The sequence below is a fragment of the Myotis daubentonii genome, chromosome 4 (assembly GCF_963259705.1).
Source record: "Myotis daubentonii chromosome 4, mMyoDau2.1, whole genome shotgun sequence".
In the NCBI taxonomy this organism is placed as follows: domain Eukaryota; kingdom Metazoa; phylum Chordata; class Mammalia; order Chiroptera; family Vespertilionidae; genus Myotis; species Myotis daubentonii.
Genome location: NC_081843.1, coordinates 115840929 through 115860897, shown reverse-complemented (window position 1 = coordinate 115860897; position 19969 = coordinate 115840929). Strand labels below are relative to the sequence as shown.

Here is a 19969-nt window from a genome sequence, read left to right as displayed (position 1 = left end):
CCGCTTCTCATCACGGTGGAGTGTGGAAGAGACGACTTTGGCTTTGGAAATACATGGTGTTTCCTTGTGTGCGTTTAGCATAATGTACTTAAGTATTGGCTATGGAATACTATCATCATTAGTAAGATCTCCATTAGCTTTTTTCTTTAAAAATAATTATTAATTTCCAAACCTTATAAAATTAACATGTAATAAATTGGTAAATAGAAAACTCAGAAAATAAAATATTACTACTAATCTCCCCATCACCCAGAGAAAACCCTTTTTAACATTTTGGTTATATATCTTTCCAGTGCTTTTTTCATGTGTATGAATTCACACTTTAAAAAAACAACAAAAACACATGCTTTAAAAAAAATAGTGGGATATTGCTGCATATACTCTTTGTATTTTGGCATAATCCACTTTAACTTTCATTTTTTATTATTTAGATGATTTGCCATTTCTGTGCTGCTGTTCAGTATACCACATCCTTGTGTAAACTCTGAAAACTCTTGGGACACCTGTCAGACAATCTCACTGTGTTCTCGCCTTTCCTGTGCCCCCTCTTTCCCAACACTTCCTTCTCTAACAATAAGACCACATCAGTGGGCAGTCTGTTCTCAGGCAGTTGATTGACTGTCGGCAGGAACATGCTGGTCTCTGTTGGAGGCGGGGGTCAGGTGACAGAGACTCACTCTGTTTGCTGGAGAGAAATGACTGCAGCACAGGACTCCATGTCGGGACAGGCTTGTGTGTGTCCCAGGCCCCGGGCACTCAGACCGCAGGGGCTGTGAAGGGGGCGGCAGCGAACCGTCAGGGAAGAGCGTTTATTATGAAGGGCTCTTCCTGTGCCAGGTGCTGCGTCAGGCACATTGCTGGGCTCTGAGTGTGGGCAGTGCTGGTAGGTTCGTAATTAGTACTTACTCACTTTCACCATAAGAGGAGACTGAGCTCAGATGGCAAGTAATTTGCCCATGTGCTTAGGAGGCATGGGAGGTGCCAGGGCTAAACCTGGCCAGGGCATCTGACTGCAGAGCCAGCGCTGCCCAGGACCCGCCCTGGGCACGCACCGAGGCAGGCGAGGGGAGGATGTAGGGTGGGGCAGGTGGAGCATGGGCGTGGGGCAGGAGTGTGGAACGTGGGGTGGCAGCTGAAGCCAGCATTCGAGTGGGTTTACAGTCTACACCTAGTGAAACTCACTGCCGGGTACCAGTCTGAATTCAGACACCTTAGGGTGCAGAGGAGGGAGCCCCACAATGGAGACACAGGGAGCGGAAAGGCCCCCGCGCGCTCTTCTGCAGGCAGCTCTCCCTGTCCTCCCCCGGCAGCACCTCCACCGTCACGTATGTGGGACCGGGTGGTGCAGCCTCCACACGCGGCATCGCTCACCGCTAGTGAGACAGCCACGCAGGTATCGGTGTGACCCGACGGTTTTGCTGTCGTTTTTGCCTCTTTCAAAATGTGCTGATATCACCCAAAACGCCAATTTCATGTAAATAGAGTGTTTTGGCTAAGAAATGATTATAGTTGTAGCTTCAAATACCAAAGAAGCCCAAAATAGATTCCTGATCAGGGCCGAGGAGAAAGTAAAGTAGAAAACAGATCAGCTGTCTCCCACACCCTGTCCGCCAGCCTCCGCCCTCCCGCCCTCGGAGCCCAGCCCGTGGAAAGTTTGGGGCTGTGACCTTCCCAGTGAGGGAGGAGCAGCTGTGGCCGGGCTCTCAGCCTCTGGGGAGGGAAGCAGCAGGTGACCGATTCCCTGTTTTTATGTTTGTTGGGGCACAAATGGGCTGGTGGTTTTCTGTGCAGAAATCTGAGTTCACAGTGAGAACCGCATGGCCATTTTGGATGTTTTTTTAAAAAGCTCTTTAAGTAGACACGTGCTTATTTTAAGGGTCTTAATGAACTCAGAGACGCCAAGGTGGAGGATATTATAGGTCATTGTTGACAGAAAACCACACAGTGAAAACCTTCTTTGGTAAATGTCACCTACATTCAGTGTCTTTTCCCCCCTTTGTCCCAACTTAAACACAAAACAAAAAAACAGCAAGATAACTTGGCCTTTTTATAGTAAAACCATGTCGGCCACAGAGGTGGTGCCCGCAGCCCGTGACCAGAAGGTAGGTGTCTCCAGAAGCTGAGGCGCCCCTGCTCTGACCTCTTGCCCCTGGACACCTGGGGTGCCGTCTCTGAGTCATTCTCAAATACAGTACCCCCCCCCATCACAGGGAGTGCCTTCCGGGACCCCAGTGGGTGCCTGAAACCGCGGGTAGTACCGAACCCCATATACACTATATTTCCTGTGCACACGGACCTTTCCCTTATTTATAAGTGAGGCACCCAAGATTAACAACAGTAACCGGCAGTGAGAGAGGACAGTTGTAACACCATACTAACGAGTTATAGGGACGTGGTCGCTCTCAGATGTCTGATGGTGCTGGCTCGCCTTCTTGTGATGACATGGAGTTTTCCATTTCATATTTTTGGACCGAGGTTGACCACTGGTAACTGAAACCTCGGAAGGTGAAACCCAGGATAGTGGGGGTGAAGGGACCTTGTGTATACAGTGACCTCTGCCCCTGGCCTCCCGCCTGGCCCGCCCTGCCCCTCCCCTCCGCCTCGCAGACTCCAGGCCTTCCGCTCAGAGCCGGTGCTGACGTCTCACTGGCCCGGGAAACACTCGCATCACTTACTGGGGCTCAGACCCTTCCTGCTGGAGCTTCGCTGCCCGTCGTGTTCTCTGACTCCTCGTGCCCTACCCTGCTGTAGCGGGAGCACCTGTTGGTCCCTTAGCTCAGCGTGTGGGGCGACTGCGCTCCGCTCCCGAGCTTCAGTGCCTGGCCCGCTCCATGGCCCACTGCCGGCGGGTGTTTTTCCTCCTCCGGGACCCCCGGGAACCCCCCGCCTCCCTTTTTAGCAGGCGGACTGTTTCCCGCTCACTTAGGACTTCGAGTCAGACAAGTCCCTGTTTGAATCCTGGAGGCCTCACTGACTGTCAGGGCTGACGGCCAGTCTGCATGTGAGCCTTCCCTTCCCCACCCACTGCTCCCCTGGCCCCTCCCGTGGGCCTCCCGGGCCACACCTGCCGCGGCGCCGAGCCCCGCTGCGAGCGGCCAGTGCGGGCGGTGCTGGTGGTGGACATGTTTGAGTTCACCCTTGTTACACGTGTGGCTTTGTCCCTCCTGGTCGTCTCTGAGTCACCTCTCTGAGAGCAGGGGTGAGAATACCTGTTCTACAAGGTGGCTCTTTGTGTGAAGTATGTGCGGAGGGCCTGTCTTGCCTGAGCACTGACTTGGGTGCTTGGCTGTCAGTGAACACCGCAGAGCTCTCCGCTCCGCCTCGGAGCTTGTGTGCCAGTGTCGCGCCGGGAAGATGCCAGTGACGTACGTGTTCACATGGTGCAGACACGGGGCCCACGTGTTCTCGCCCTTTCTTCCCCGTTGCCTTCCTGGGCCATCGGGGCCAGAGGGCCAAGGGCAGTGCAACCTGGGAAAGGTGGAGCCAACGCTCAGCTGGACTTGGCCTTTCCACGGAGGACCCGGGCCTGACCGCACTTCGGGCAGCACAGATGAGAAGCCGCCTTGTGGGGGCGGGTAGGGACCTCAGGTGGCCTTCTCTGGTGGCCTTGTCTCCCTGTGCTTGCGTCTCCCTTGGATCTAGCTCCTCCGTCCCTATTCTCAGTCCCCCCACCCCAGGCCATCACCTCCTCCCACTCGGATCTTTGCAATACAGACAAAGGCCAGACAATTGTGCCTTCTCCTCCCTCATTTTCCTGTGAGTGGCGCAGGTTCTCCCCTCCCCTCCTTTTACCAGAAGGTGAGTGCACTTGTCTCTCCTGCTGCTGCACCCCTTCCTTCTGGCAGCCCCCATGGCCTGCTGCCTGTGCTCTTTCCACTCAGCTCTTTGTAGGTGGCGTCTGTCCGTAGACCTGTGGGGTCAGCGGGCTTATGGCCTCTTGACCGAAGTCTCAACCTGAGTGGCTTTGGGCAGGTTTCTTCATCTTCAAAACGATGTCATGTTTACCTTTTAAAGTTGTTGGAGGATTAACAGTCAGGATACAGGGTGAGCGTTCAGTGAAAGGCACCTACTGTTGGTGACATTTTCACCAAGTGGCCCTTCGTTTTCCCTGGCACCACCTACGGTGTCTCCACCCTTTCCTGGAGTTCATCCTTTAGCCGGCCCGGTCGACTTTGGTTTTCTTTCCAAGGTCACGGCTGCTGTCACCGAGTGACCGCAGTCTCATCGCATGGGCAGCGTCCCCTTTCCGCTCGCTAACTTCACTCTCGTCTGAGTCTCCTGAGCGCCCGCGGTGCGCCCACGGGAAGCCTGCGTCGAGAGCAGGGCTGGCCAGCAGGGGGCGGGTCTCCCCTGGCAAACCTGTGCGTTTCACTCAAGTTGGTAAAAGCCTGAGTGACTCCCCTATGGACCTGCCGGCCCTCCCACGGGGGCAGAGTTCCGGTCGGTCAGCAGGAGGCCTTTCCAGGTGGGTCTGGGCAGAGCTCGCAACACCTGTTTCCAGAGAAAGCGAGAAAATGTGTATTTTGTTAGAACTGAATTAGACACCAAATAAAGGACATTCCTTAAGTTTGGAATGAGTAGAACTTTCTAAAAACTGCTCAGGTAGCACAAAGTCGTAGAGAGCCAAAAGCTTTATTTACTTTCCACCTTGACTGCTAAAAGGAGAAAATGAGAGGGTTCGTGGGCGCGCGTTTTACAAAAGTAGCTGTGGGCTCAGTTGTTAGACCCAAATATACACGAGGAAAACGCAGACACGGCCCCGCATTCGCGGCGGGGTGGCTGGAAAGGAGGAGATTTCTTAGGAGTGGGCTCTGTCCCCTCCACTTGGGGAGACGTCAGTTCCTGGCGGCAGTTCCCGGGCTGCGTTTCCCTGGGCGTTGTGCTGAGGTTGCCTGTCTCCTCCCTGGTTTGCCCACCGTGGAGACATGAGGATGGCCAGCCGCCCGCGCCCTGGTCAGGATGTGTCTGGGTCACACAGAGCAGCTCCCCTCACCCATGCGGCCCAAGAAGGAAGCCTGTGGTTTGTCTGTGTGCAGACCGGCTGGGGCTGGTGGGATCAGGGACTGGCAGGGACCTGAGAGAGTGCCTCTCTTCTTCCTCATTTGTAGACGTGGAAGCTGGACCCTGGGGGCTCGACTCCCCCTAAAAGGCAGGCCGGAGGCCGGGAGATGTGCGAGAAGAGGAACTCTGGTCAAAATCCCGGCTTCCCTGCTTGCCAACCTGTCACTGCTTACCCACCCTCGTCCACACCCAAGAGACTTCGTGTCTCTGAGTTTCTGATAAATTAGCCCAGACATATAGTTAGTGCCCTTAATAATTTTAATAATCTCTGTGTTTGTGTTTTCTTTTTTGTTTTTTCTTAAGCCTTTAACAAGACTGATCATTAACCAGTAAAACCTCACTTGGTTTTGTTAATCTGGTGTTTCCTTTGTTTTCTATTTTATTCATTTCTGGTCTATATTCCTTTTACTCTCTTGAGCTTTTAAAAAATAAGTTATTGAATGTTTCATGAATTTCTAAGGTATACATTTAAGGCTCTACATTTTTATGTGTAGTATTTTAGCTATGTACTTTAAGTTTTGTTTTGTATTTTCATGTTCATTTCAGACTATTTTATGATTTACATTTTAGCTTTTCTAGACCTATGACTTAGTGATTTTTAAGTTTTCAAATGTCCAGATTTTGGGGGACTGTCTTCCCCTTTGTGAAATTGTTAGAGATAATATATAGGCCAACACCTGGCAACAGTGGGCACTCAGCAGATGCTCTCACTTTTCCTTAGAAAAATGAAATGCTTTTGAAATTAGAACTTTTTCAATAAGTGCCATTTATAGCATAATTTCAGGAAACACAGCAAAAAAACCCAAAAAAAGACCCCATCATTTTCATGGTGATAAAGCAGTTCTTAAAATTCAAAATTAATGATCTTGATCTTTTGTTGTATTATAAAACATTCAAATATGGAAATATATACAATAGGAGGTGAGTTGTCTACCTCATTTTATATTAAGTACCATCTCTAGAGTTAACCACCTGAAAGTTGGTTATATATTTTTCTAGGCTTTCTAATGTATATTTAGACATAAACACAAATACTTTTTCATATAAATGAAATACTAATTATAATGTTTTTACAGATCATTTTGCCTCTTTAGTAGTATATTGAACATATTTTTATGTATGTATTGCTTATTCTAATACTAATACTATTGCTTAGGACAGCGGTTCTCAACCTGTGGGTCACGACCCCTTTGGGGGTCGAACGACCCTTTCACAGGGGTCGCCTAAGACCATCGGAAAACACATATATAATTACATACTGTTTTTGTGATTAATCACGATGCTTTAATGATGTTCAATTTGTAACAATGACATTGGGGGTCACCACCACAGGAGGAACTGTGTTAAAGGGTCGCGGCGTCAGGAAGGCTGAGAACCACTGGCTTAGGCTTTGAGTTTTTTTCCAGATTCTGAAGGACAAATACCTGTTTTCAAATGAAGATGCTGGGCGGCTGTGCTGTGTCACTGCTGTCAGTGTGCATTGTTCTTGCAGACTGAGAAGCAGTGGCACTGAGGCTCAGTCAGTCCCCACACAGCCGGCCATTCATCTTCGCTATAAAGCACACCTTTCTCTTACGCATGTGTGTTTGCGATTCCGGTTTATAAACTGCTACAGGGCCGGCAGGATTGCTGTTTAAGAGTCTCGTAAGCTGGGCGGCCTGATGATTTTAGGTGCTTCCTGCTGGGGAATAGGGCCCATTGTGATTCGTGGTCTGTGCCGAGCACGGCAGCACAGTGCACGGCGGACACAGTGGGTGAGAGCGCACAGTGGGTGAGAGGGCACAGTGGGTGAGAGCGCACAGTGGGTGAGAGGGCACAGTGGGTGAGAGCGCACAGTGGGTGAGAGCGCACAGTGGGTGAGAATGCCGTACCCGGGCCTGGAGCTCGGCCTCCGCTGACCTGAAGGGGTGGAATGGGCGCTGCCACGGACTAGGGAGTGCGGCGGGTGCTTTGTGACGGCCGCAGCTCTGACGGTGTCTAGTGGCTCCAGAGAAGCGGCTGGAGATGGGCCTGCAGAGGATCGTGTGTTGAAGTCCTATCTGAGGGTCCCTGCTTCACGCCCTGTCGCCTCACGTGGAAATCTGAGTGGGGCTCCGCCTTCTTTTCTCCGAGAGAAGGGGGAGAGCAGTGCTCGTGGGCGCTGGGCTGTGCGAGTGCGTGGGGACGGGGCTGTCGGGCAGGCCTGTGAGCAGTTGCCATGTGAGGGGTGCTCCCCGGGGAGCTTGCGCAGTGCTTGTTTGCACAGAGGTAGACGTGCTTCCCGAGCCTGTGCTTGGGCTCCATAGCGTTGACCTCTTTTTCTTGGTGTGTTGTAACCTGAGTCTTTTGGAGAGAAAAGCCACTGACAGCCTTTCAGGACCCGAGTTGCTGGTGTATGTGCCTCCGAGGCTCCTGCGCCCTGTGTGCTCCGTGTTCGTGTCTCAGCAAATACTCCCCGATGGCCCCTCAGCTGCCACCTGTTCCGGCCAAGCTGGGCTTCCCTCGGCGCCTCGCCACGGCCCCGCCCCGCCGCCCCGCCAGCTGCCTGGGTGGGGGCCGCGCTGAGCACTGGGCAGTGCTGTGTGGGCCCTCCAGCTCCCTCCTGGGCTCTGGGCCCGCGCCCTGGGGCTGGCCTGCCTCCGGAGCCTGATCCCATCAGCTTCGCTCCGCACAGCGGGGTTTCCTGCAGCTCCAGCGCCTCCTCAGCGACACCCTCCTCAGCGACACGCTGTGAGGTCCCCTCACTCCTTCCCGCCCCGAGTCCTCTTGCCGTGGAATCCGGATGGACATGTCTGCTGAGGAGGAGAGGGCTTGTCCAGAGCCGGACACGTGAATCTCCCGTGGCTCAGCGTGACGTGTACTTTGATGTCTGATACGAGATCCTTCGAGGAGATAGAGGAAGGCGGTGGATACTGAAGTCAGTCATCACTTTAACGATATCCGGCATTCTATGTCACTCCTTCAAAAAGCAAACTTCGCACTTGTTTTTCTTTACGTTTGCTTCTGCGTATTAGTAGCTCACAGTTTACCTCAGTCTTTCTCTCTCTTTAAAGTGCATTTTAGATTTATTCCACTGAAATGTAACAGCATATTTTTAAGCAAGTATGTACTCCATATAAAATGGGAGAGATTTCAGTGACCACGTACTTGGAGGAGAATATAGGAAACATACCAGGTGTGGCGGCGTCTTCCTCCGTGTATCTTAGAAAGGGACACTGAGGGTGGACAGACAGCTATCAAACGTGTGCAGTGAATGTGACTTCTCTGGAGAAGGGATGTTAATTAAGAGAAAAATACTCCAGCCCTGGCCGGTTTGGCTCAGTGGATAGAGCGTCAGCCTGCGGACTCAAGGGTCCCAGGTTCAATTCCGGTCAAGGGCATGTACCTTGGTTGCGGGCACATCCCCAGTGGGAGGTGTGCAGGAGGCAGCTGATGGATGTTTCTCGCTCATCGATGTTTCTAACTCTCTTTTCCTCTCTGTAAAAAATCAATAAAATATATTTTAAAAAAAAGAGAAAAATACTCTAGAATTAGTAGGGTCAAAAAGAGTTTCTGTATCCTGTCTATATTAAGGAGAGAACATGAAAGGGTTTATTTGGAGAAAATCTTCCTATGACATTAACTTTGGCACAGAGTTCTCTATTATACCCTAAAAAATACCACTGAAAGTAATCTCTAGAGTAAGGAGAGAACATTCCCTTTTCCTAGAGTAGAGGTGTGTGTGTACTCTAGCGGGTGGACACGCCTGTGCGGAGGTGTGTGTGGCTCTCCTCCTGGCTTGCAGACCCACCTCTGTGTCCTCACATGGCCTTTCCTGGGTGCGTGCATTTGGAAAAAGACCTCTCCCTCTCCCTCTCCCTCTCCCTCTCCCTCTCCCTCTCCCTCTCCCTCTCCCTCTCCCTCTCCCTCTCCCTCTCCCTCAGGACCCTACCTTTATGACCTTATTTAACCTTAATTACCTCCTAAAAGCCCTATCTCCAAATACCGTAAAATTGGTGGTTGGAACTCCAACGTAAGAATTTTGGGGAGGCAGGTTCAGTTCATGAGGTGCACATGGATCCTGTATAATAAAAGGCTAATATGCAGATCGACCCAAGGGCGGACGACCAGTCCCTGTGATGCGCACTGGCCACCAGGGGGCAGACGTTCAACGCAGGAGCTACCGCTCAGCCAGAAGCCGAGCTCACCATGGTGAGTGCAGTGGCAGTGGCGGGACCCTCTCCGCCTTCGCAGCAGCACTAAGGCTGTCCGACTGCTGGCTTAGGCCCGCTCCCCCCGGAAGCTGGTTGCTTTTCTTCTGTCAGCCCTGACTTCAGGCTTTGCTTTCTCTGAGAACTGTTTCATTTTCTGGCTTAAGTTACCACTTCTAAAGCCAGCAATTTGCATATCTCTGTCTACTTCTGATCTTTATCCTGAATTTCATATATTTAGTCATTCAGAATTTTCATAGCCAGCTGTGTGCCTGGCACACAGGACACAGAGATCGTCTTTGCCCTTAAGTTGCTGACAGTGCAAAAGGGCTTGAAGATGCAGTGTCACCGGCGTGTGGACAGGCTCTGTGGGCGGAGGAGGCAGGCGTACTGGAGTGCACTGGGCTCCAAGGGAACCAAGAGGGCAAGTATCTTACCACAACGCACAGGGTGGGCAAAAGTAGGTTCACAGCTGTTTGCATGGGAAATAATACACTCATTAGTAATAATAATACAAGAATAAACTCTGTGTTTCACGTACTCACAACTGTAAACCTACTTTTGCCCCATCTTTAATAAAAGCGTAATATGCTAATTAGACTGGACGCCCTTCCGGACGAAGCCGGGGCTGTGAGGGCTGAGCCCCTTGCACGAATTTCATGCATCGGGCCTCTAGTCCTATCTATTAAGGCACTTATGGTTTTTTAAAGAATATATTTGTATTGATTTCAGAGAGGAAGGGAGAGGGAGGGAGAAACATCAATGATGAGAGAGAACCCCCAGCACACCCCACACAACCCGGCATGTGCCCTGACCGGGAATTGGACCTTGACCTCTTGGGTCATAGGTCAGTGGTCAGCCGCGCCGGCCAGGTGGCACCTTGGTTTTGAAAACTTTATGTTCAGGCAACAGCACATGGTTCAGTGTGATTGGGCCTTGAGGGCTTGGGGGTGAGGGAGGAGGAGAGATGAGGCTGAGCGTCTAAGAAGGTGCCAGATCACCCCAAAGTCAGTATTCTTCATACTAAACTATTTTCTTCCACTATGAACCAGCCCCCCCCCCCAACTTCACACCCCCAGTCTCCAGACCTAGGTGTCCCCCCCGCCTGCCTCCGCAGTGCCGTCAGCCACCCCCCCAACTTCACACCCCCAGTCTCCAGACCTAGGTGTCCCCCCGCCTGTCTCAGCAGTGCCGTCAGCCACCCCCCCCAACTTCACACCCCCAGTCTCCAGACCTAGGTGTCCCCCCCGCCTGCCTCCGCAGTGCCGTCAGCAGGCTGTCGCTTCTCTGTTCAGAATGCTCTTCCAGGCGTCCTTTCTGTTTTCAGGCGACACGTCGCTTGTCGCTTAATTGCTGTGTTATTTTAGGGCTGCGTTACGCGTCCCCTTTTCTACTTTTTAAAAAAACTTAACACCCAGCGCCCCTTATTCACCCTGTGGCTGACCCTAAGCAGGACAGTGACACTCCCTTCCTACAGGACAAGAGTTCCTTTTGTCAAGGCAGATCTGCAGCCCACTCTCCCCCATTCACAAACAGAATTGCAGGATTCAGAGTCATCGGCACAGACGGTGTTCCATCAGCTTTGCGTCTTTATTGTGGCCGTTACCTGTCTGTATACCGAGCGAGCCTCTCGGAAGGACGGTCTCCCCGCAGTCCTGTCGCTCATCCCAGTTCTGCCTGGTCCTGAGCTGCACTGCTTCCCGGCCTCACAGGGTTCGCAGCTCTGCGCCTCGCCGTGACGGATGTGACAACTGGGGCGGGGGGGGGGGGGGGGGGGGGAGGGATGGGGGGGTCCTAGTCCCTATTCCAGGGTGAGGGAGGGCTGGTTAGGTCCTGTCGCTCCTGCCCGGCCGGGGTGAGCGCAGTGCGTGCTGGCTGGACAGCCGCCCCTGCGCTCGTGTCCGTGTGCCCGGCTGGCCTCTGCCCGGCCGCTCCTGCTGCCCCGCTCACCTGCTGTTTCTGTTCTGTTTGCCTTTTCTTTTTTTCTCGCTGCTCCAGCTCAGGCTGACCTCTGCGTTCCCTTAGGGCAGTGGTTCTCAACCTTCCTAACGCCGCGGCCCTTTAATACAGTTCCTCATGTTGTGGTGACCCCCAACCATATAATTACTTTCGTTGCTACTTCATAACTGTAATGTTGCTACTGTTATGAATCGTCATGTAAATATCTGATACGCAGGATGTATTTTCATTGTTACAAATTGAACATAATTAAAGCATAGTGATTCATCACAAAAACAATATGTAATTATAGATGTGTTTTCCGATGGTCTTAGGCGACCCCTGTGAAAGGGTCGTTCGACCCCCAAAGGGGTCGCGACCCACAGGTTGAGAACCGCTGCTGTAGGGCCTTTTAAACCATCGTAGAAGTTCGACCTGTTTTGTCTTTTATGGTATCTCCTTTAAACTTTACAGACAGTAAGATTGATGTTTTGGTTGTACAGTTCTTCGAGTTTGACAAATGCTTAGAGTTGTGGACTTACCAGCAAGTCAAGATACCGAACAATTTCATCGGCCCCGCCCCCAGATGTGTCTTGGTGTCACGTTTAACGCTCCTGGCGCGCATTCTGTGTCTGTGCAGTGCGGGCCCCGCCCCGGTAGCTGCTACACTAACTCCCCCTAGAAGGCCTCGCCGAGAGTCGAGTGTAAGTGAGCAGAGACGCGAACGCCCAGGTGTACACATCACGGCCTAGGAGCACGGCACGTGGGCGGACTCAGGAGCTCCTCACTGAAGTTCGCTTCTCTTTGGTCTTTCACTCTATTTGGGTGAAAAATCTCAAATGGACATTATTCCTGTCTGGCTTGTCATAGTGATTTTGGAGGCTTGCCAGGGCTTAGTAAAAACCACTTTTAATTATTCTTTGGAATATAAAGGGCTTGTTTCTTTCTGTTTTTATTATCAAATATACTTACGGTTTCTTTTGTTTTCTAACCATATTTTAAATTTTAATGTGAAACAAAATTCTATACCTTGCTCCTCCTGAACCACATTTGGCTGTTTTGATAATTATGATTATGAAATGTTATTACTGAGTTTCCTTTTTTTCTTGAATATATTTAAGATATGAAGCAATTCAATAAAAAACGAGTCAGGTATGAGATGTAAATGCAGAACCATGCGTTTTCTCCGCTGTGCCTTCCCCGGCCAGCCGGCTCCCTTCCCGGTTCCGAGTTGGTGACCCGGGCGGTGCAGGAGCAGGCCGGTACTCGGTGGGGCGGGCGGGGCGAGTGGCCTGCCTGCTGCCCGCTGCACTCTGGGACGGTGGAGCACGGGTTCCTTTTCGGAAAGGGCAGAACATGCTTAAGATGTGCACCCCATGCGGTAGACTTGGCCTCCTAATGAAGTGAACTGAATGTAACCGTGTGTGTCTTTTTCCCTTCCCAACAGCTTCCATGCCCATGGCTGCTCTAAATTTGGGCCGCATAGACCCATTTCAGAGAGGCTTTTTCTGTAAAGACAACAGCATCCGGTACCCGTACCATGACAGTACCGTCACCAGCACCATGCTCACCGTACTGGGGCTTGGGTTACCCATTTCCTCTGTAAGTAAATGCATGTGTAGGTAGGTGGCGCTGGTGTGTGGTGCTGGAGGGTGGTGGAGTGATGGTGTTGGGGGTGAGGCCACCCCGGCCTTCCCAGTGTGGGTGTGCTGAGTGCCCACCGCCCGAGAAGCAGGCCGCTGTGTTCATCAGGGGCAGCTTCTCCGGGAAAAGGGGGTGCGATGCCACAGAAACAAGTGGGGTCGTCCTGAAGACTGATGGGTGATCTGTTAGCGGGGAAGGCTCACCCCAGTCATGTGGAGCAACTCCTTTCAAGACGTAAGTGAAGACACTTGTGCAAGCCCAGAAGGCGATTTGTGTTGATAAATAACATGATAAGCTAAGATTGTGCTTGTTTTATCATATCATTACATGGAAGTTGAGGCCATCTGAGGGAGACAGATGTATGTATTAAACCTGAGAAACAGGACATGTGCAGAACAGAGTCCTCAGGACGCCTCAGAGACCTGGGAGGTTCCCCTCTAGGCCAGGTGCCGCCCACAGTTCAGCTGTCGCGCTCACGTCCTTCACCCTGGGCTCCGACTCCGGGAGGTTTCTCCTCCGACCGCCCGTCTCCCCAGGGAGTGGGCTTGCTCAGCGCCTGTCTCCACAGCAGGGAGGCTGGCTTTGCTTTTCTTCCCTGGTTTGCCCTCAAATGGCCTCTGCGTAATAACCTGCTCCTTGGGTTTTCTAGTTTATATCTCAGTTCATTGTGTCTGATAGATTTCTTTAATAGTCTTCAGCACCATGTTGTGAAGGGGACTTGGATTTTGTTAGGTTCCAAGATATCCTATACAATAAAACCCTAATATGCAAATAGACCGAACAGGGGAGCAACTGGTCACTGTGGCACGCACTGACCACCAGGGGGCGGGTGCTCAACGCGGGAGCTGCCCCCTGGTGATCAGTGCGCTCCCACAGGGGGAGTGCTGCTCAGCCAGAGCCGGGCTCACGGCTGGCGAGTGCAGCAGCGGTGGCAGGAGCCTCTCCCGCCTTCACTGTAGGCGGGTGGTAAGGAGTTCTGGACTGTGAGAGCCCTGGACTGGGGGAGGGATGTCTGACTGCTGGCTTAGGCCCGATCCCCAGGGGACACCCCTCTCCCCCAGTGCGCACATTTCATGCACCAGGCCTCTCGTATTAAATATTTCCATAGATAGCATATACACTCTAATTTGATTATAAGCACTTACATAATAAAAAAAAGGGAGAAACATCTGTATTTAGTTTAAGGAGATACTTTTTCCCAAGAGGTAAATTCCACCATAACTGGGCGCATCTGCTGTTCCGGCAGCATGGCCTCCGTGCGCAGGAAAGCAGGTGTGCCGTCGCCGCTGGGTGCAGTGCAGGCTTGGCTTGCAGCCATGGCTGTGAGCAGCTGTTGCCAGGTAGAGTTTTCTATGAACCACCCTGTACTTGAGGAGATGATTACTTGAGGATAAGGAAGTGACTTTTAGTCATTTCATCTCTTTCTAAAAAATGTTAAATTATAAAAATACATATTTATTAGTGAATTTAAGAAAATCTGTTATGAAGGAAAAAGGAAGGAGAAATCACCCTAATTAGTTCTGCTACCTGAAGAAAATTATTAACATTCTTATATTACTAGTATTTCCTTTAATTGGACAGGTTTTTTTAAAAATCTTCACCCGAGGACATGTTTTTATTCATTGAGAGAGAGAGAGAAAGAGGCGAGAGAGAGAGAGAGAGAGAGAGAGAGAGAGAGAGAGAGAGAGATCCATTGGTTGCCTTCTGTACACACCCGACACAGGATCGAACCGAACCCATGTCCTGGGTGTGTGCTGCGCCTGGTCATCGAATTTTTGACCCTTCAACCTTTTGTGCACAGGACCAAGCTCCAACCAATGGCCACACCCGCCAGGCCAGCTGGTCCGTGTTCACTCCATTGTGAACACACTGCAAACTCAGTTTGTGCCTTGCTTTTTACTTCTTTGTATAAAGAACATTTTTGAGTTATTATAAATATCAAACAGCTTAAATTAGGAAAAATACAGCTAAATTTTCAAAAAGTAGTAGAAAAAGACTTGTGTAAATCCTTGTGTTCTTATTCCCAATATTGGAGCGATGATCTGCAAAGATTTTCTAATGAAAATGTGTTTCTATTAAAAGAAGTAGCAGCATGTGGCTGTGTCAGGGACTGCATGTGCGGCCGGCGGGCCGCAGCGACTTGTCTGTTCATTTTCATAGTTTACATGTAACCTCAGATGTAGAAGGCCTCGGCCAATGGGAAGACTATAGATTTTTATGTTTTCTTGGCTTAACGTTTCTTTTGGGGTTTTAAGGATCTAATTTCACACTAAACGTTTCCCTTCCCTCTGGCTTTGTGTAGGTTTACCTTCTCACTCCCCAGGTCCTTATACATTCACTTTCATAAATATCACATTTCTAGAAAAAGACAGAAGCTTGAATTTGTATGCAACTTTTAGAGTGATGAAAGTTAAGTCCCAAACCCCTATATTGCAATGCATATCCTTTTTCTAGAGTTTAAAATGGATCTAGTTTGGGACTAGAAAACTTACTTTCTGCATTTGCCAGGTTATTTTACATTGCCTGTGAGTAGTTGCTTTTCTTAGGTTTTGATTATTCTATAGCACAGCCTTTTAGTAAACTTATGTTTAGCCTAAAATAATATAGTATAGCCAACTGTGTGTGTGTGTGTGTGTGTGTGTGTGTGTGTGAGAGAGAGACCAACATATAAAACTCCTGAAGAGACACTGAATATTTTACAGTGATCTAAACTGCACCCTGATAACTGGGAATGCATGTGGAAAATGAGCTGTCCTATATAATAAAAAGCTAATATTCTAATTAAACCAGACCGCGGAACGACCTTCCGGAACAACCTTCCGGAATGACCAGTGGGCGGGGCTGTGGGGCCGCGAGGCAGTCGGGCTGCAAGGGCCAAGCCCCTTGCACAAATTTCGTGCATCGGGCCTCTAGTATGTTAGTAAACACTGACTTTATGCTCAAAGTGTGTATACGTTTTTTGGGACACTCTGAATTTGTCGAAAGTCACAGAACTGTACAGTACAAAGAATGAGCCCTTTTCCAAAACTCTCTTAGCTCTCTGGTTGCCTTGCTTTTCCACACACGCTTTAGAGTCGGTGTGTCCGCCAGCAGTCTGGCTGGATCTCTGCAAGAGTCATGTCCCTCTGGAGAGAACTGACGCCTTCCCCTTGCTAACTCTTCCGACGAGTGTTCCTCTAGGCCTCTGACTTACTTCATCCGTGTTTTGTCACTTTCAGCACACAGAGCCTACACGGTTTTTGAGGTTTATACCTAAGGATTTCAGTGTTTTGGACTATTATAAATGGTATTGTGCTTTTAATGTTGGTTTTCAGTTGTTCATTGCTGCTGTATAGAATAGTCAGCAGAGTTTTATTGTCATACTAGAGGCCTGATGTACGAAATTCGTGCAAGAGTAGGCTTTCCTTCCCCAGCTGCCAGCACCGGCTTCCCTCTGGCACCCGGAACCCGGGCTTCCCTGGCAGCCCCAGCTTCGTCCAGAAGGTCGTCCGGAAGGACATCTGGTCTAATTAGCATATTATACTTTTATTATTATAGATATAAGCAGAAGGAAAAGAAAGAAGGCATCAGCATAGTCTTTCTGCTATCTTATCAGTGTGATTGTATATTAGGTCCTCCTGGCATCTTTTGAGAAATGTATTTTCAAAATTGACTGTCCTCCTCAGCATTTTCCATCTGGGAGAATAAACAAGGGAGCTCTGCAGAAGGCCTGCTGGAGAACGTGCACGCCCCACCCACACGCCTCACAGCCGCTAGCCAAGTGGCACAGGCAGCTGGCGAAATAGCAGAGCCCTTTCCCAGCAGCTGGGCCTCCCCTTCCGGTGCAGGCTTTGGGAGAGGGACATGAGCCCTGAGAACCCACAAGTGGACATCGCCCTCTCTGCTCAGTGTGTTTCTGTGCCACTGAGCGTGGCACCTGACCTCGCAACAGGTCTCGAGGGGCCTGGCATCTGTCAGAATTTCTTAGCCCTGAGCCCGCGTGTCCCTCACGGTTGGCTGCTGTGGGCTCTGGCGTGCACACCACTCTCTCCTGGGCACCTGCTGTTTCCTGTCCGCTCCAGGGATACTGTCCTGCAGTCAGAGGAGCAGGCGTCAGTCTCCGCCTGGTGGGTGAGCCTGTGGCATCGCTGGGGGAGGGGTGTGTAGTTCCCACGGTTAGCCGGACACCCCGTCAGCAGTCTTCCTCCTTACACGCTCGTTAGTATTTGAGTGACGTATTGGGATGCGGAGTGTCTGTGCAGGATTGTTGGAGAGGAGGGGCTGCCCACGTGGGCTTGCGATGACCGGCAGTGGGTGAGGTTCTGTGGTTGGAGTGTGTGGAAGCGAAGCATTTCCGTGTCCCGTGCTCTCTGCCATGTGTTCTAGCTGCACTGGAGGGAGGGGGGCTGTGAGAGTTCACGTGCAGAGGGCCTGACTCTCAGTGGGCTCACGTCACCAGCCATGTGGCACCTTGAGGAGCAGAAGGCGGGAGGTGCAGTGCTGCAGCCACTCGGAAAGCAGCCGGCAGCTTCTCAGGAAGCCGAATGCGTGACCATCGTCTGTCCGAGGGCACCACCTGGTCATTAGTCATAAAGGACAGCACTGGAGACAACCCGAGCGTCCGTCGGCCGGTGAGTGGATGAAGCAGACGTCGCCGCGTGCGCTAGAGCAGGCCCCTGGTCAGTAGCAAACAGGAGCGACTGCGTGCTCCCACGTGTTGGCCCTCCCATCACAGAACCCCGCGCACCACGTGACGTAGATGAAAGCTTTGCGAAAGGCAGGTCTGCCTGGCGACAGCAGGTGCGCGGTGCCCGGGCCGGTGGCAGCGAGACCGACTGCGTGCCCGCATGCCCCTCACTTGGTGCCGCGAGTGTCCGGTCGCGTCCAGCGGGATCCCTCGCCCCATGGATCGACTCGGTATTTGTCCACTCGAATATTCCTATTTTTAAAAATGGACTAGTTATACATGTATGTGACTTTATTTTGTTTCCTCCTATTCTAAAAACACCCACAAATATTTTTCTAAATCTAAGAATAATTTCTAACATAGTTTCTGTGGTCAAAGGGGAAAAAAAAACACAATTTAATATGCCTGCTAAAAACATTTTCCAATGTATTTGAGCCTATAAATGTGAATTTTTTCTGAGAATAAGGACATAAAACCTACCAAGTTTTAGGCACTAATCAGATGTGGATTCAATTTCTGTACTAGATATCTTACTCCAAGAGAGAAGTGCTCTTTGAAAATTTAAAGCAGTTCAGAAACATGCAATGTGTTATGCATAGAGTTCTCGCAAGTGAAACGAATTCTAGACGTGGTGGATCTCTGTAAACAGAAGAAACTTGCTCGTGCGGGGGTGGTGTGGTGGGAGGCTGAGCCTGGGGAAGGGCTGTGCTTGTGTTGGAACCTGAATGCAGACAGTGGGAGGTGCATAGGGTCAGTCAGCACAGTCAGCTCTAGTCAGGTTTTTCTTATGAGAATATGGCTTTGGGAACCTTGTGAGCACCTTGACCTCTACCGAGTTCACGCTACGGCAAAGTGGCTTCCCCAGAGAAATGAACGCTGGCGCCGGTGTTCAGGGAGGATACGGGAAATAGGGACGTGCCGCTCCTTCCCACCTGCCTGGGGGCCGTGCTCCGCAGAGAGCAGGGGCGTGGCCTTCGGGCTCATGAGAACTGGGAGTGGTCGTGCGTGAACACCTGCGTGTCAGCCTAGCGGGAGCGGCACTGCGGGGGACCCTCCCGACTTGGGCCCTGGGGCAGACCGCGTGTCGAGGGTTTCTGCTAAACTGTGACTGTAGTGCCAGCTGGTACCAGTCCGTGTGCTGCCGTGTACATCGGTCTGCCGAGCTCGGGGCAGCAGAGGAGAAGGGCTTCTAGAGTCCACGTCAGCCGGAGCCAGGCGTCCGGCGGTGAGCGGGGCCGTCCTCAGGGAAGCGCTGTGGGAGCAGAGTGTCTGACGTGCTCTTTCCTTAGAGACTTGGTTTGCAGCTCGGCTCCTTCCGCAGCCGCTGTGCCCTCGCTGTGGACAGTCCCAGCGCCAGGGGTAACATCCTCAGGCCCTGGGTGGCCTGGCCGGTGCCCGGGCCTGAGTGTGGTGTGGCCTAGACCTGGGTGGAAAGCAAAGTCTGTGACAAATGGGTTTGAAAATAGTGCTGAAATGACAAGGGCACGAGAAGGGAGCACCCCTACACCCATGGGGTGCTGGGCAGGAAGGGCAGAGTCCCTCTGGGTGGCAGTGTGCCAGGAGGCCTGGAAGGGCGTTGCCTGTGGAAGACGCGGGGGCCCTGCCTGCACCTCCTCTCCCGCCTGCACTGCTGCGCCCTCCCGCGTGCTGACAGCCCTGGGGTCACTGTTGCCGTTGCTTCGTGCTGATGTTCCACTTTTAATGATGTTTTCATTTATTCCCTTTGCTAGCCGGATTGCCTTTTGCAATTCTCACTTCAAGGCACACCCCCTTCCAGCGAGGACTGTTCTGTAATGACGTGTCCATCAAGTACCCTTACAAGGAAGACACCATCCCTTATGCGTTACTGGGGGGAATACTCATTCCATTCAGTGTCATCGTCGTAAGTTACATCCATTCTTCACATTCTCCCTTTTGGTCCGTGGGCTTAATGTTGGTGTTACCTGTGAATGACGAGTGCATAAGCGATGTGTGTGCTTTCACCTTTGCCTGAAGCTGTTATTTGCTGTCGGTGGGACCAGAGCAGAGCCACGCGTCCCGGAGGAGCTCCTGCGCCTCAGCCAGCGGCTGCTGGAGCTCTGGCTCTCGTTCAGTAATCCTGCGAGAGCTGATGCTACATCATGTTCCTACTTTCGACAGGGGTGGGATGTTACTTTATAATCTTCTGAATCTGGGTAGACTGTTCTGTACCTACTTTCTAGTTACTGATTCGGGAAAAGAAAATTTGATAACTAATGTGCCTTCACTTAACCCACGGTCACTTCAGAGGATTTTCAGGTCACACGAGGAGCGGCGAGGAACGCTGGCGCTCTGGGTGGTCAGCAGTGACCGAGGAGGGCGAGCCGGCCTGCTCTGGGGGGGCCTCAGGCCACAGAGAGGAGAGCCTGGGATTTGTGCTTCATGACTTGTAACTGGAGAAGCAAGACTGACTTTAGTCAAAAGCAGAAAACGTGGTCCCATCCAGGAGATGGGCCGACAAGATCGTAGCCTC

At 51.4% G+C, this 19969-nt stretch overlaps 1 protein-coding gene across 2 annotated transcripts in view; it reads left to right on the top strand.

The window, feature by feature from the left end:
• PLPP1 (phospholipid phosphatase 1) overlaps positions 1–19969 on the top strand; it is a 39935-nt gene that overhangs the window by 12891 nt on the left and 7075 nt on the right. Inside the window, exon 2 of one of the 2 annotated variants that reach the window (XM_059695033.1) lies at positions 12616–12770. In XM_059695033.1, the coding sequence (XP_059551016.1) occupies positions 12616–12770 (155 nt within the window). Of the gene's footprint in view, positions 1–12615; positions 12771–19208; positions 19361–19969 lie in introns of both variants that reach the window. The other variant, XM_059695034.1, reaches the window with a different exon arrangement.